The following is a 16,754-nucleotide window of genomic DNA, read 5'->3' as shown; positions in this document are numbered from 1 at the left end:
GATAGACTATTGAAAACAGCTCCTCGACATGACGAGGGGGAGAAAGTGGATTTTCCAGTTTAAAAGCAGAATCATCTCTGCTCAAGGCATTACCCTGCGTTCAAAGAGATTAATTATGTGAGATGCAATTGATACAGCACCGCGCCGCTCTCGGATCAGCGCTGGTCATGTTCACCGACAACTACTAGCTTTGAAAAAAGGACTACATGGCTTGTACATGTGGAAACACATACTCACACGCGCCTTTTGGCTTTCGATTCTTGCGGGCTGCTCCACTGATGATGAATGGGATCCGAGAACAGCTCAAACATAATACAACTTTATTGAAAAACATTAAAAAAACTTCGTCTCTGTGAAGTCGCGATCATTAAACCTGCATCCGGCTTTTCTCTGTAAATAAAAGAGACTATGAAACTATTAACGTTGCTCTTATCCAAAACTTTCAAAGACCCCAAAATTCTGCCTTCTGTTGTCCCATTAATGAAAATCATCTGTGAGGTTTCCTCACTCCTCCGTCAAGATATAGTTTTCATAGCAGTCATCAAAGTGAAGAAATCCCATGTCGGACTTTGATGTGCTTAACACAGTTTTAACTCGCATCTCATTACAGAGATAATTAATAGTTTAATTAGCAGCTATTCTCCCCATGTGACAGTGTCTCAGACTCACTTTAATGTCAAATGATACAAAAAGCGGTGTTTTTCTAAATTCTGTCTCCATGCTCGCGTCATTTCTCGGTTTCTTTAGCTTAGGTGTTTTGTGTCATAATTGCAGACAAACTTTTATTGCTGATGTTTTGCGAATTTTTGTCACTTTCGCGCCGATTCGGCCGACACAGCAGAGCCGTGAAAACACTGCACCTCACCAGGGGGGCAAAGTGAACCAAATATGTGCAATGCAAACAAGGTGGATTAATTTTAATTCTCATTACCTTGAAGCGAAGCAATCATTTTCTATGATTGAAAAAAATATAAGCAAGCATTATGAATAAAAGTAATTATCGTTTTTTTTTTGTGCTTTCTTTTGCGCGCTGTTTGCAATTAACACTCGCAGGAATCTGAACGAGCATTTTTCTGAAGTCTGGAGTAGCTGCGGAGGCAAACGCACGCAGATCAGAAGAAGATCAAAGTGAGAGCGAGACGCGCGACGGGTTTAGAGGAGTTTACAGATGCTGGAGAGCTCAACGCGCAGTGTCGGCTTCGAGAAAACAGCACCCGCCTCTTGTTTCGGGCAGAGAAACAATAGCAGCGTCTCCCAGCATGGGTGAGGGCCAAGAGAAAAGCCTCCCCCCTCCTCCTCCCTTGATTGTTAGCTCAACTTCTAGTTTACGACCGCTCACAGCAGTTTACAGCAGCCAAATTTCATTTTCTACTCCCAAATCCTATCGCACATTATCCTGTACATTGCATTAGGGCCTTAATCTTCCTTTTCTCTTCCTCAGAAGAAGAAAGGAGCGCCTTCATGATTAACCCACTTTACAGCAATAAATAAACGCATCATCCAGTAATGTACACCAGATTTAATTTGAAGGGGGAGAAAAAAAAAAGAAGGCCAGAACGCTCAAATCACTGAAATGTAATGAAAAATAACACAATGCAGACACCAATGGGCGCCTTAGGAATTAATTTGAATGCTCTGTAAATTTCTCTCTCTCTCTCTCTCGTTCTATGTGGATTGGTTTTTTTCTCAGCCAATGTGTGACTTCTGCCCCCTCACACAGTGCTACTGTCAAGTCCTCGAAATATACAAAGAAACATGATCGACCTCTCATTAAAAAACACCACTTTTATCAAATGATCTAAAAGAAAAAGACTGAAGAGTGTTTCTGCTGTTTGTCACATGAAGCCCATGTTGCTTTTGCTTTCCCATCGTTGTTTCGCCTCAAACCTGCAACACAGAAAAATAGAAACATGGAAATTACTGAATGAATACGTTTCAAATGTCAGTTTCAATCTGTGCATGACAAAATCAACGAGCCGCTAATGCAGGCAGTACTTGAAACCAAGAGAGGCGGATATGATGGCAAACGTGAACATCAGCACACAGAGAAACGTCGTACCCCCAGACTATATCCTTCTTTCTCTTCTGCGCTGCTTTCAAAGCTTCCTCTTCCTGTTTGTGTTCCACAAAGTCACGGCAATCAGCGGCTTGAGCGATTTTCACAGCCAGCTAGATGGAGGCAGACAGAGGAGAGACCCATTAGGGAATGGAAATCAGTCTGTGGCAAAGCTCAAGCGTTCAAACTGATGTATCGGGGGGGCTTCTCGGCAGCGTCTCTGCAGCCGGTGCTGCCTCCTCCAAACCACAGTGCAGCTGTTACTGAGCTGAACCACACAGAAATGTTGCCCTACTATTCGAATACTGTTTTAAATCAGGCATAAGGAGTGGGGATCCGGTGACACACAGTGTGCTGCAGAGATGAACTCTCCCACAGCAGAGAAATATGCATCATATCAACCAAAAGTAACAAGTTACGCAAAAATCAAAGAACAAGGCTTTGAAAGGGGGCATCTGTACATGTGTAAGGAACATGTGAGCTTATACCTTCAATGCATTAAGGGTTTACTTTTATGATTAGTATATTTCTTATAATATACAGGTGATAAAAACATTAAAATAATCTATTGTCAATATTAAGTTTGGTTTTTCTGAAACAGACATTAAACCTGAACAATTCGTCAATTAACCGATTCGTCCAATTAGACCCTGACCAGGGTAAAGTGGAAAAATAATTCAATTATTTAATGTTTTTGTCGTTGGGTTTTGAATTGTTCTTATTTGGGCTCTGGAAAATAACATGTTGGGTATTTTCACTGCTTTCTAACATTTAGCGATCAAACAATGACGTCCTTTGCAGATTTATTGGTGAAGAAGATCTTGCTCCGCTGCTTTGTGTTTTATTTTTTTTAAATCCAACCCTAAAATATGCTACAGCAAAAATATAGGAAATATCTTTATAGTATTATAGCCAATAATTATAAACACATTACAGTAGCTACATACACAGCAGTGCTCAATAATGTAAGTTGTGAATATATGTGTGTTTGATGTGGGGTGAATTTCCCCATAGCTCTATAAATTACAGTGGCGTTGTTTTGTTAATATCGCTGTAATCTTTTTTGCCTTTTGTTTGAGGTCTTTCAGAGGAACTCATATTTTTCAGCTCCTGGCTCATGGTGTCTCCTGCACATTGTTTCTCTTTGATTGCTTCTTTTTTTGTTGTTTAATGTGCAAATGAAATAGCCGGATGAATAAACGGGGAGAAACAATGTTCAGCATTTTGTCGCTTATTTTTCCCCTCCCACTTCCTCCATCTCAGAAAAACGTAGCAAAGGCGTTTTTCACCCATCGCCAGTGTGAAAGTGTTCGAGGGAGTACAGCAGGCAGTCCCTGAAATCAGAAGTGAAGAGAATGACCGTGACTGCAGGAGGCAAACATTCAAATCCCAGGGAAGACATTGTGAAGCAGAATAATCCCAATAACCCCAGTCACACAGAAGCACGGGAAACAAAGGGAAAAATCCTGCCTCCTCTGTCACTCCTGAGATAGGTTTATTATTCAAGCAAAGGCAAACTTTGATAAACAACTTGGAACAATTTCACCGAACCTTTGGGTAATTCTCTGTAATATTCAGAGCACAATCAGGGGCGAGAGGGAGTCTTAAGGTAATGAAGAAATGTGCCACCACTGCGCCACTTGAAAAAAAAAAAAAAAAAAGAAGACCTGCTGGAAAAAAATGTTTCAATTATAATTAAGTGGGATAAACTTTATTAGAAAGACTGAAACTAAAATATCTCCTAATGCATGCTGGGATTAAGCAGGTCAGAGCGAGCAGGCAGGAAAAATTAAACTCTAAAGGCTTTTTATCACCATATTTCAGGAACCAAGGGTGTAAAATGTTCTAATTTGGGATACATTAAAAGCCATAAAGGTCTTTCAAAAAGATTAATGGTACTTTGCTTGGATTTAAGATAAGGGCTCCGGCTGGCTGCAAGTACTGGGCTCCGGCAGGGCCCTCAAGGCATTCATCTATACAGTCACTGGAAGATGTGTGAAAGCGTCTGCATAACCTGGAGCGTTCACTCTATGACAGTTCTCCAGTTCTTTGCCATTTTATAGGTTTTAAATTCCTCAAATCACATTTTCTCCTCTTGAAGAGAGTTATAGCAGACGACTGCTCTTACATTTGCAGGAGATTTGCGAGCAGATAAAACCACACCAGGGTGTTCCCTGCTCCGTGTTGGAGGGGTGTAGGTGCTAAATGCTTTAGAGTGGCTCCGATGCTCGCTGAGATTATAAACCAGGCGTTCATTCAATTGTTGATGAATCCGAGAACAGCTCCTGCTTTCTGTGTTTGTGGAAAAAAACCCACATTAGCTTATTTTGGGAGGAAATCACATGAAACTGTCGGATCCTTAGTGGTTTCATTTAGAGATTTACACACAGAGATCTATTATTCTTTCTATAGTATTTACTATATTTAAAAACATTAATGGTCTTTAATTTTTTTCCTTTTTTTTTAAAATCAGTGTAGTCTTCAATCCCTGATGGTCTCTGGTGGGGCTCAACATTAATGTCAACCAAGTTACCTAGGAGACAGAACAGATCAAAGAGACAAAAAAAACCCTCAAATGTCTGATTAATCAAGCCTGCAAACAGCTTATTTCTTTTAGCCTGCATGCAAGTATGAAAATGAGATTCCGAGAGCAGTACATTGTGCAGATTTGTTCATTCTTATCTGAACAAAGCCAGCGGCAGCTTATTTCATGGATCACTGGCACTGTCAGCGCTATGGCGCTGAGCAGGTGACGGCTCCTCTTTCTGTGGCGAGAACAAAATTAGCAAAAAGTCTGCACAAATTAGCCTCTCATATTTGCAGTAATATGACATTATTTTTCATTTACTTTTTTGATCCACTTTTCAGGGTTTTTTCCCCCCTCCCCTTGCGTGCATCATAGTGCCAAATCCTTTCACATCAGAGGCTGGCGAAAAAAAAGAATGAGACTACAAAGCTGAAATAAAGGCAGGAGACAGGGAACCTCCTGCGTTCTTTGTTTATCTGGATGCTAAAAGGCAATTCTTCCCACTCCACCACATACTAATGTACAATTAAGTGTCCATCACGGGCATGTTTCCATGCCTCTCTCTTGTGTGGCCTGTGCACAGCTCTGTTAAAAACTGAGTTTATTCAGAGGATTAATACTCTGACCTTTGGAAGATTTGAAGGCAAAATACATTCATCTTGCACAATGTTGGCACTGCAGCAGCAGCAGCAGCAGCAGCAGCTTAAGGCCACTAGGAGGGTTAAGTCAATAGTACCGTTTGCTGTTCATTCATGTTTGGGTCGTCATGGAGATTCAAATGGGGACCCAAACACGGGGCCTCAATACAAAAATACATAATAAGAGCATTGCTGCTGTGTAAGACATATACAAGATAAACCTAGTCTATCTTAATAACAGTTTCATGCCTGTGTCTGCTCTCTTGCATCATTTTGGAGGTGTTTGATGAATGGAAGAATACTGAAGCCAGTATTAAGAACTCTGAGCAGCCAAGGGTTCGAAAAAAAAAAGACTGTAGCAATTAAACAGCAAGTGGAAAAAGACAATAGCTGAATAAAAAATGAGAAAAATGCCTTTCCATGTGGATAAAGTGTTAAAGCTCTTATTAACAATATGAAATAAATGATGGCTTCAAGGAAGAAATGGCCTTAAACCCATTCATAAATTTCCAATCCAGGAAGCCTCTTCCAATTAAAACGTGTGAGAGGTGGATTAACAAGGGCTATATGGCTTTGCCTCACTGAATCACCTCCCCAAGCTGCTCTGCTGCATTTGACGTGTAAACGATTAATGACCAGCCTAATTCTCTTATCACACTACCTTAATGCCTAAATAATGTGGCCTTAGTCAACTTTGGAAAGCAGGGCTATATAAGAAAGGAATGAATATCAGATTAGGCAGCTCGTGTGTTATTTCAGCATAATTTCTTAGAACTGAGGCAGAGGGGGGGAAGGAAAATGAGTTTCAGCAACACAGGGAGGGCCAAAAGATCAAGAGGTCAATCAATACCACCCGGATCGCATTAAAAAGGAAGAAATACAAAGTCTCATTCAGTTGGTCTATTTTGAAATCTCTGAAGTAAAAGTAATAGAGTAGAGACAAAGAGTACAACAGTTCAAATATTTAAGTTAGTATCAAAGGAGACAAAAGAAAAGCAGACCAACTATTGAGAAGCAGGGACTTGTAAATAGATTTGAGGATTTGTTTTCTTGAAGTTGAGTCTTTTAAAAGCTTGTTTTGTGCAATCTATCGTCCCTGCACCCACACATTATTCGCTCTACGGAAATCTGAGACTATAAAAAGCAGGAAATTACAACATTTAAGATGGAACCATAAACTGTTTAGCAATTTTCCAATAAACAGTAAATTGGTTATCAATCTTCATGTTAGTTTCTGTTTGTTTTGAGTGATCATATAATTATTTGTATTTCATAGTGGCGGTTGATTTAATAGTGTTGTACCAATGTATCACATTTTATTAACTCATCCTATCTTTAATTTAGATACATTTTACTTTAGAAATACAGTAATGTTAATAATCTGTTATAGAATCTGTAATGGGATTGGTTATGATAAATCTTATGTGTGAGTAATGTATTATGATCCGGACAGGCTCTCCTACTATTGAGATATATACATATACATCTCAATATGTATTTTGTCTGTGTGGAATAAATAAAAAGTAAAAAATATATATATATATTGTAATTGATGATGTATAAGTTGCTAATGAATATAGTTAAAGTTAAGGAAAGTGCCTGAAAGTTTTACTTATGCACAGTACTTGAGCTTTTAAAAAAAAGCTTTAAACTAGATTAGTTGTTTATGTTTAGGACATAAATATTTAATATATCTCTCTGAATTAGTTCAATGATGACTGCTTCACTATTAAACATGAAAATCACTGTTCTATTTGTATTCTAAAGGAACAAGCAGACCCAATACCTAATAGATTCTTATTGTATGGGTTAGTACAGTGGTATATTCTCACACTGTTCCAAACCAAAGTTTATCAGTCCTTCATGGGGCAGCCTCATAAGAGCTTTTTGTAATCTTGCCTGCACTTTGACAAACAGAATTACATGGCACGCTAAAAAGAAAGTCACTCTGGGGAAGCCACAGCTGAACAGCCATGTCACAATTTTCTCTTCCAGTAATCTGATGCTAGATACACATGACATGTCATCTTCAGGGAGAGGACAAAAAAAAATCTCTAAAAGTTGGCCTGCTTTGTGCACATTCCATTATCTGGCCTCTTCTGAGTAGGGTAGGCTTATTAGCAAGCTTTGAACTCACACTTACAATAATATGCCATCAACAGTTTTATAAGCTAATTAGAAAAAACAGTTTAATTAATGACTGACTGCAATAAAATGGCAATCACGAAAAAAAGAAACTGATGGTGCTAAGCTTCCACTACCACCAATTAAGGCCTAATTACAAACAAATTATATATGTGTTTTGCTGTGGGCTTTAATTTAAAAAAATGACTTTAATTAAAAGAGAAAACATGCTAATTAATTAAACAGCACACAAATCTACATTGAAAAGTATGCTTTGTCTATCAAGTAATTAATGAAATACAATAATCCAAATGAGATTCCCAGGCATTTGATAAAAGCTTAGTACCCATTTCAAAATCCATTTCAAAATTAATGGGCGAAAATTTAATGTGAGTCATCCGGAGATACAATAAAAGTTCATTCAGTGATAAATTGCTTACGCTGAAGGAAAAATGAACAAAGAGGAGAGTTTCCCTAAACTCTGCGAGGTGGCCTGGGGGGGTGGGGCTTGCTGGAAGAGAGAGAGTGAGCCTCCTCTGATGTGGGGCGGGAGAAAGTAAAAATCTGATAACGCCCACGTTTCACAAAGGCGCGCCTCATGAAATTGCTGATTACAAACACGGGGCACGGCGGGGAGAAGGTGATGAGAAGAAAAAAGGTGTTAAATAACATAAATATCATGAAACACTCTTAGTTCAGCTCTTTGTTTTAACTAAGCCACCATGTCTCCTCTGACAAAATGCTGCGCCACCTTTGTTTCACAGCGTTTTAGCGAGGCTTTCCAAAGGGTAGATTTCAAGGACAGTGGGGCTTTTCCTTTCAGCTGCTGCCTCTATTGAAATACGAGCCGGAATATAATGAGGAAAATTATAACCGTCCGTATGTTCAAACGCTGAACCATAAATGGCTCCAGTTAATACATATTCATATGGTTAATTATTGCATATTAAGTGATCTAACTATTAGAAGGCCCCACAATTTAAACTATTTATAATGATGAGGTTAATCATGTCCATGACGGAGTCTAAAGAGAGGTGTACCACCCAAAGGCCATCCAGAGAACAGGAAGCCACGACACAAGATCAGGGTAACATCAACTTTGATGGGTCAAAGGGTATCAAATAGTAGTATGCAGGACATGAAAATAGAAATATATATAAATACTGTAACATACTATTCTATTAACATATCCATGATTGTATTCAGTGAAACATAATTATAAGTAGATGCTAATGATATTTGTACAAAATATGTTACACAAGAGCATGTGTTTGCTGAAAATTTGCATTTTCACAAGGTTTTAGGTCCAAGAATTGAATTATAATAGCCACAGAATGTTCATTTTATTGCCCTTAACTGCATCACTTTATATACACACAAACAATAGTGTCATTAAGTCAATTACTAAAATAACCTTATTGCATGTAAACATATTAACTGGGTCAGCATAAGCTTATATTCATGCAGAAATATTACTATATTTGTTTTTGCTGTTTATTCAAACTCTCATCGGCACTGCATTATTGAATGGCAATGACAAGCTGGAAAAAACTGTTCCAGCGTAATCAATTATTAATAATGATAATAATAATAAAAATGTATTGACTGGATAATATCTACTCCTTTTAAAGATGTAAATGTAGCCACTTCATCATTAAACATTTTATCAAATAGTAATAGTGAATAACTGGTGTCAGCTGACTTCAGTCTGCTTTAGCATGGTTGGCACTTTGAAGTGATGACAGTCTGGCAAACATTGCCTTACTAGATATTACAGTGATAGCTCAACCTAAGGTATATCTTAAATACACTCATCCTCTACAGTACCTAGCTCTTTTGCCCTGTCAAAAATTGCTTTCTACATCATACAGCCTATGCTCCTCTGTGCGTGGTGCCATTACCATGTGGTTCAGGTGAGGCCAGCAGTCGTACAACTACTTCTAATGTTTCAAATTCCTAAGCTCCTGGAAGTCGTGAGATGGACTTGACACACACTATTGTGACAGACTATAAAGAGTTTCTGTTTTGAAGTGGTAATGCCGCTCTAATAGCTGTGATGAGTGCTATGGGGAAACTGTAAGCTCTAACATGGTGTGACGGTCTTTTGTGGTGAAATATAGCCACTTACACTATATGAAGTACAGCTCCTGCCTATTGTCAAAAGACCTCAGTGGCTCAGTTTTATAAAGAGAAAAAAGAGCACAAGAGTATTTATTTATGTGGATGGTGGATTAGTGTGACAAAGAAAGCACTATATAGTAGAGTACACAAAACAGCTTTTGCCTTGCTGAGTTGATTTTGATCATTCTGCGTTATGCTCCAATACTGAATGAAGAATTAAATCAAATAAAACTTCTATATCAAAAGGTCTTGCAAGTGATCATTATATGGGTAGGAAGATTTGTGTAGCAATACCAATCTATTTCATGGATTCCTGTGTTTGTAATCGACCTTCAAATGAATTTATATATTTTATCTGATGCATTGAATTTGGGGCAAATGGGTATGATAATCTAGTGGCTGGTTTAAAAGATACCTAAGTGACTGAATTCAGTGTATAGCTATTAATAGTTCCATATCAGATTCAGAAGTGTAAGAGTTGGAGTTCCACTGGGCTCAATCTTAGGGCCCTTGCTTTTCCTAATATAAGTATATGGGATGAAAATGTATCTTTGTCAGTTCAAAGCAGATTTTACTACCTGGGTGGAACTTTAACTACTGTATAAGCCTCAAATAACAAACTTGATGAACCAAATTTGTTTTTTCCTGCTCCAATGAAGGAATGATAGGACACATCTTAATCATAGTCTTAGGTGGTTTCCTTGATCCACATTTTCTGATAATTATATGGTTGAAAAAGAGTCTTATGCCTGTTAAAAAATAAATATAAAAGGTTTTTCAATGTTAGTTGCAAGAAGTTGTGTGGCTGTGATAAAAGAAAGTCTACTAATAATGTTTGATTCCAATGAAATAATCCATTTAGGTTATACATTCAATTTTTGTACATTACAATTTACAGGTATGTGTATAGTATCAATGTGCACTCTAAATGTGTCAATAGCCAACGCCAGAATATTTACAGGTGATAGAAACCTTTAAACAGTGTGTGTCACTCAACTTAATGTTGTGTAACTTGCAGGACTTTCAAAATAAGGCGCACTAATCAAAGTATGGAGACCCAGTCTTCTTAACTGGAGCACAGTTTCTCTACTAAACTATAGGCCGACGATGATGCAAGAAGCTTTTTACATGATTTTGAGTCTTCTTAGACTAAGAAATCTACACATGCTCTGGAAGACCAACAGACATCTTTGTGAGAAAAGAAACCCTATCGGCATATTTTAGAAGAACACATTAGGGAGCTTTGTCTAAGCATGTAGACATTAATAATATTTTGTTTCCTAAAAGGGGATGTGATTTCTTCTTTCTATCTGGTTCAGTACTTTCACTCAAAAACAACAGTGGCTGTCTTCATGAATTCATCTACAACAAAAGACTTATAGCCCTGGGAAGTGTTTAAAAACTGTAATGAGAATAAAAAACCTCAACCTGCAATATCCAAGCAGCACGTCTCAGAAGTTTGACAGATGAAAGAGCATTTATCTCTGTATAAGAAGCCTTCAAGACAGGTTTTTACCAAATTGCTTTAATGTTGTGATTAAAAAGAAGAAAGTAGAGCAAATGGAAATCATTAATTGATTTGAGGGAGCTCCAAACAGCAGAAACAAACAGTTTGGTTTTATAGAAGGAGAATTCTGACAGCAAGCACTCCATCTTCCTTCCATTTCTCTTTGCTTTGAGGAGATAAGTGGGAAACCGCTAGATTGTGGATGAAAACATTGTCATCCAACATATACGAGCGTTTTCTTTACAAAACAATGCCTAGAGGGACAAACAGGCCTCTTTAGTTCTTCACAGCTGTCGGAATGCTTTTGCATTTTTCTGCAAAGAAAACCTGTTCCCATTCTTCCAGTGAAAAGCCTGCCACAATCATGTCTTGGTGTTATGACCGTAAACAAATTAAACATCTAAGCCATTCCGTACCAAATGAGCCACTCAATTATAACCTTGAAATTGATTCTGGCCACAGCGGGGATTATTGATCCTCTAAATGTTTGTCACAGAGCTCCTGTCAAAAGTGAACAGGAGTGTTGTAAACAAACACGTTGGTCTTAATGCTAAATGCCTCCTGCTATCTGTATTACAGGCGGCATCAAAAAAGACCATACCATAATCCTCTCGGAATCAGAATCCTTCAAACTTTTTGGCTTTTATCCGCCACTTTATATCCTACAAATGTTCAAAGCTGCTACTCTTTGTATCTGAAAGTTAACGGTGTACAACTTAACGTCACCTAGGTTTCAGGGATTTCAAAATGGTCAATTCACTACTCTTTGTGAAATGAAGTTATCACAGCTAAACAATGACTTGTGGCTGCCAGACTGCTGTCACGTCCCATCAAGGCTCTGGCAAGACGAGAGGCGGGTGCCACAGAGGGGGGAACCTCGGCTCAGGCTAAAACCAATCCACCACCGCTCTAAGAGGCTTTCTCGGAGTACGGTGCAGGTGCCACTCACAAGAGCTTTCATTTACTTCTCCCAAATTTGACCACTCTGCTCGCAGGTACGACAGGAATACGAAGGGATGCTGCACAGTCACGCCTATTACACACTGGAGCCACACATGTAATGCCAATTCAATGAACATTACAACTGATTTCTTTCAGTGATAAACACAGAACCAGGTTTTTAGAGCCGATTTATTTATTCAAGCAGGTAAGGTCCTCAAGAAAGATGTTTGATGAAAATGGATGCATAATGGGTGGACCATCTTTTTAGTTAATGAATGTAATCTGAAATTCATATTATTAGTATTAACGTTACTGGTCCCCACCAAAATATTGTCTACCAAATAACCCTATGTAAAACACCATTTTGCTTTTACACCTATGCACACTTTCTGTACAGCTAAATAAATAAAAGATGTTACTTGTAGAGAAACTGGTATGCAGATTGTGTTACGTTCCTTCAGTTCTATGGTAGCTGAATCCCATATTTGCAGTCTTTGTGCAAAGCTAAGCTAACTGGCTATAGGCAGTAGTTTGACAAATTTGTAAATCATTAACAAACATGATACATTTATTGAAGACTACGATGTTTCTATATTGTGGAACACAGAGAATATCATTAAAAATATTGAAATTCCAATTCATATAAGGAATAATATTTCTTGAGTCTTCTTTGCAACTCTGTTGCAATCCACAACCAACCAACAAAGAAATCTGAGCCCACAGTATGTTCCATGTTTGTGTTATGACTATCATTAAATGAAACAGCTTACTGAATGCTGTAAGCAACATGCATCATGAAACAAAGAAGTTAAACTTTGATGCTCAAAGTATGGCAAAACCCCCAGTGGAGAAGTAACACTGAAGTTGTATGTCTTTTTAACCACAATTATGTGTGTGTGGGCTACATTTTATGCTAAATTAGTTTCCGACCACTGCCAAGGCGGTTAGTTACAAAACTTCAGGCACCGCATTTAGGGACATGTACACTTCAAAGGTATGAAACTCTTACCTGGAGAATGATTTAACAGTTGGCTTGAAAGCAATGTACCCTTCATTAAAAAGCAGAGCCAAAAGTCTTTTAGACGCTGCAGCACTTCAAAACTAAGGGGAGGGCTTTCCATTAACTCAATGGAAAAAGGCTGCAGGACTGAATGGTGGGTGTCTGCGTGTGTTTTTGTTCCTCTATGTCTTTGCCGCAGAAATGGCCATGGATCCATTAGTCTGATTTGTCACAGCGGGAGCACCCCAAAGATCTCTTATCAGCACAACGTACCTCTCGAGTGGCGAGTCTGTCGCTCATCTCCTCTGCTTTTGCAATGTCCCCTTCAGCTATGGCCTTTTCTATGCTCGTTTCTAGGCCGGACTGCAGAAGAGGGGGGAGAGAAAAAAAAATCAGGCTCTTTTTTTGAAATAAGGGTAGAGAGAGGCAGAGAGAGAAAAAAAAAATCAAAGAGTAACTTTAGAAGTCCCCAGGGCCTTATTTTTAATATGATTGCCATTACTACAAATATGTAGATTTCCCTTCACAAATGAAAACCTTTTTGATTGGATATTAGTGGGGAAATCTTAGAAATGCTACAGGAGATTACCAAACATAAATGTGACTCTTTAATTACACATTTCCATTACAGGCCGCTGCTGAGGAGGGGGTGTGCAGAGAAGCCCCCGGTTACTGATGGCAAGGCAGTTCTGAGCCTATCTGAGGGAGCCGGGCACCAGATTTCTACAGCCCCCCAAAACTTCATCATGCTAAAAAATACCCTGGTAAGAGGGTATAATTATTAATGTGTCTGCTCTCATGTATTGTTTGAGGACCTTAACTCCACAGTAAAAGTACAAGGAGGGTACCATCAGGCCTAAAAAATCTGAATTAGTCAAACAAAAATTGGTTGTTTAAACTTCATTTAGCTTAATATAGTATTTTCATTCATATTGACACTGATGCCTTTAGTGATCCTAATCATCACTCACTGTAAATCATAAACAAAACTCTAATTGACAGACCGTCATTCAGTGTATCATTAAGTGTTTTAAGGTCACTGAAGAAGCACTCTAAGCAGATGAATTAATAACATCTGACTGCTTTAACAGCTTTTTTTTCTCCTAATATGACTTTGTGAAAGACTTGGCAGAAATAATAAAGAAAGACATATTAATTACAAGGAACTGCATTTGAGGGATGAAGGGATCCGTCATTATGTTGATGTGACAAGTTCTGTTTCATTCAGCTTGTTCATCGTTTCTTTTTATCCTTTCAGTTGCCCTATTCAGAATGAGGCTCACAAATCAGCAAAAACTCAATTTTATGCTGCTCTGATAAATTAAGCACAAAATACTCCAAAATAATCATTTAAAGGATTTCAAATTGAAATGGGAACAGTTCCCATTCACTGGGTCAGCTATAATGTTTATCAAGCTTGCTAATATTTTGTCTCGTTAGCAATTTAGATGCCTTTGAATTGAATGTTCAATCATCTTCAAATGCAGAAATGCATGTGGAGGGAAGAATCCTTATGCTTCATTTTATTTTTAATTATGAATGCTAAAGAACTTCTAGCCCCTGACCATCTATCATCCAACCATTAATTTAAATGCTCCAGCTGCAGTCACAGAAGCTGTGTCAGGTGCCAGAACGCTATTTTAGAGTTTCATTTTTTTCTTGCAGAGAATAACCTACATCTCATGTTAATCACAACTCTACAAGAAAGGAGATTTATCCTAATCTTATCACTAAATGTAGCCAAACATAATCCTTATTATTCGTCTCAGTGTCAGGCTGAGTTACCATAAGGATTCTTCTAATCCATATGTCATGTCAAGTAAAACAATGAGAGCGTACTGTGGCACAGAAACATAAAAGATGTGAAGTTGATGCGAACAGCTATGACAGACGCAGTATTAAAACCTTTTGCAGATAAGTTGGAAGGCAGGAGTCTTTATTACCTTCGGATGGGGGTTGGAACATGCAGGGGGATCAAATCGATCATTTACACCAAAATACTGCTTAAGCCCATCCCAGTGCTGCTGCCGTTCCTCCTGACACACTCTGCTGACAGGGAGAACGTGCGTTTAGGTTCATTACATGTTAACCAGTATTGAGATAAGACCATCACTACTTCTATCTATTTATATACTATACTATCTATCTTCTACGCTGAAATGAGATCTGGATGTGCTTATACAATACAACCAATAAAAACAAGCGAAAAACCCATGATTAAAATGCATTATAAAACTCAAACAATACAATGCAAATACAATACAAAGCCACAGTGGATTAAGTGGAATAACTACACATGGTCGCATGTTTGGTTTGCTTAAGCCATGTCTTCAGTGTGTATACAATTAGATTTTACCCAAGTTGATACTGATGATGATGATGATTTCACAAATAATCACTAAAGATAAATAGCTTTTGCATCTTTACGATGAAACACATTATAAACAACCATTTAAAAAAGCATATCAGTACTTTACTATACTATGTTATAGACCAGACTAGTTTAGTCTAGTACTATGCAATACTATGCTACACTAGGCGAGACTAGACTGGATTGGGCAGCCACTGGACACAAAGACTTGCAGACCTAATCTTTTAATGATGTGAAATAGTGTAGTAGATTATGTCAACACATTTGTAGAATGTGATGCTTGTTGTGTTCTCAATGAGTTGTGAAGGTCCAACACTTGCCAAACAGTGTTTAGTGTTTTCAATCTTTTGACTTAAACATTTCTTGCTTATTTATAGCCAGTTATTTTGTTGTATTCACTTCCCAGAGTTGACACTGTATCATTTTTGTACCTTGTCTCTGTCGGCTCTGCACTCTCTGTTCCCGCTGAATGATCCAAGAAACACAGTTCAAGGTTGTTAGGATAGTTTCATATAAATCAACATCAGCTAAAAGGTCTTTATATTATATGCTGTAATGGTGGCAGAAATCTCTAATATGGGTTAGGCTGAATCTCTTGTCATACACAGGAACAGAATACATAATAACAGTGGCAGCCATTGACACAGAAAATGAATTGTATGGTGACTGACACCTTTCTTGTGTCGTCGTCTTTTTCGTTTTCTCTGAACCTTCATTGTCTTCATTTCATCACTCTTCTTCCGCAGGTCCTGAAATTTCTTTAACAGTGACGTACAACCTGAATTCACAATGCACCACAACCCCAGATTATCTACTTCTGAGGGATAAGTATTGTCATGATACACACACACACACACACACACACACACACACACACACTCATAAACATATTTAACATTTTGGTATGCAGGGCTGGGGATTCAACACAACTAGATATACAATAACTATACTAAAGTGAATAATGTGTTAGCCCTCATTTGCCACAACATCACAGCTAGCTTGTATCTCTGGATGCCTAGCTCCCAGTAGCTCGCTACACAACACGACGACATACTTGCCACATTTCCTGGGACACACCGGGCAAACTGCTTGTCGGGGACCCACTGACAGTGTGAGTCAGTGGTGCGTCCCGAATCACTGAGCTCTCACACTTCTCCATCGTCCTCTCCTCTTCAACAGCTTCCTCCTGCTCGTCGTCACTGAGGTCGTCCTCCGTCAAACCTTTTGGCAGAAGTCCGCTGTACATTCTGACTCAGCAGTTTTCAGTCAAATTAAAGGTTAATTTATAATTTTAATGAACTAAAAAGGCGGATAGAAATCGGTTATTTGTCAGCTTTTGTTGGTCGCTCTCATTTCCGGGTAAACACAGTGACGCTTCTCACAACGAAGGCACCGATAGGCTGAGCACGAGCACGTTGAACACACCATCCAATCGGAACTGGGGTTCCAAGTACGGTACGAGACAAAA

The 16,754-nt window shown here is 38.5% G+C and overlaps 1 protein-coding gene across 2 annotated transcripts; it reads right to left on the bottom strand.

Annotated features, from left to right (window-relative positions):
• Nucleotides 1-303: 303 nt before the first annotated feature.
• Nucleotides 304-16,654, bottom strand: fam204a (family with sequence similarity 204 member A). 2 transcript variants are annotated; one of them, XM_062401470.1, is made up of 7 exons: nt 16,341-16,654; nt 15,960-16,044; nt 15,718-15,751; nt 14,859-14,964; nt 13,189-13,278; nt 2,060-2,169; nt 304-1,887 (listed from the first exon to the last, which is right to left on the bottom strand). In XM_062401470.1, exons 1-7 carry the CDS (start codon nt 16,530-16,532, stop codon nt 1,836-1,838), a joined length of 669 nt encoding a protein of 222 aa, XP_062257454.1. In that variant the 5' UTR covers nt 16,533-16,654; the 3' UTR covers nt 304-1,835. The 2 variants fall into 2 exon arrangements, with proteins under 2 accessions (XP_062257454.1, XP_062257455.1); XM_062401471.1 differs by having other exon boundaries at nt 14,859-14,961.
• Nucleotides 16,655-16,754: the final 100 nt, after the last annotated feature.

This window comes from Platichthys flesus, chromosome 12 (assembly GCF_949316205.1).
Source record: "Platichthys flesus chromosome 12, fPlaFle2.1, whole genome shotgun sequence".
NCBI classification, from domain to species: Eukaryota; Metazoa; Chordata; class Actinopteri; order Pleuronectiformes; family Pleuronectidae; genus Platichthys; species Platichthys flesus.
This window is presented reverse-complemented; position numbering and strand designations above follow the sequence as displayed.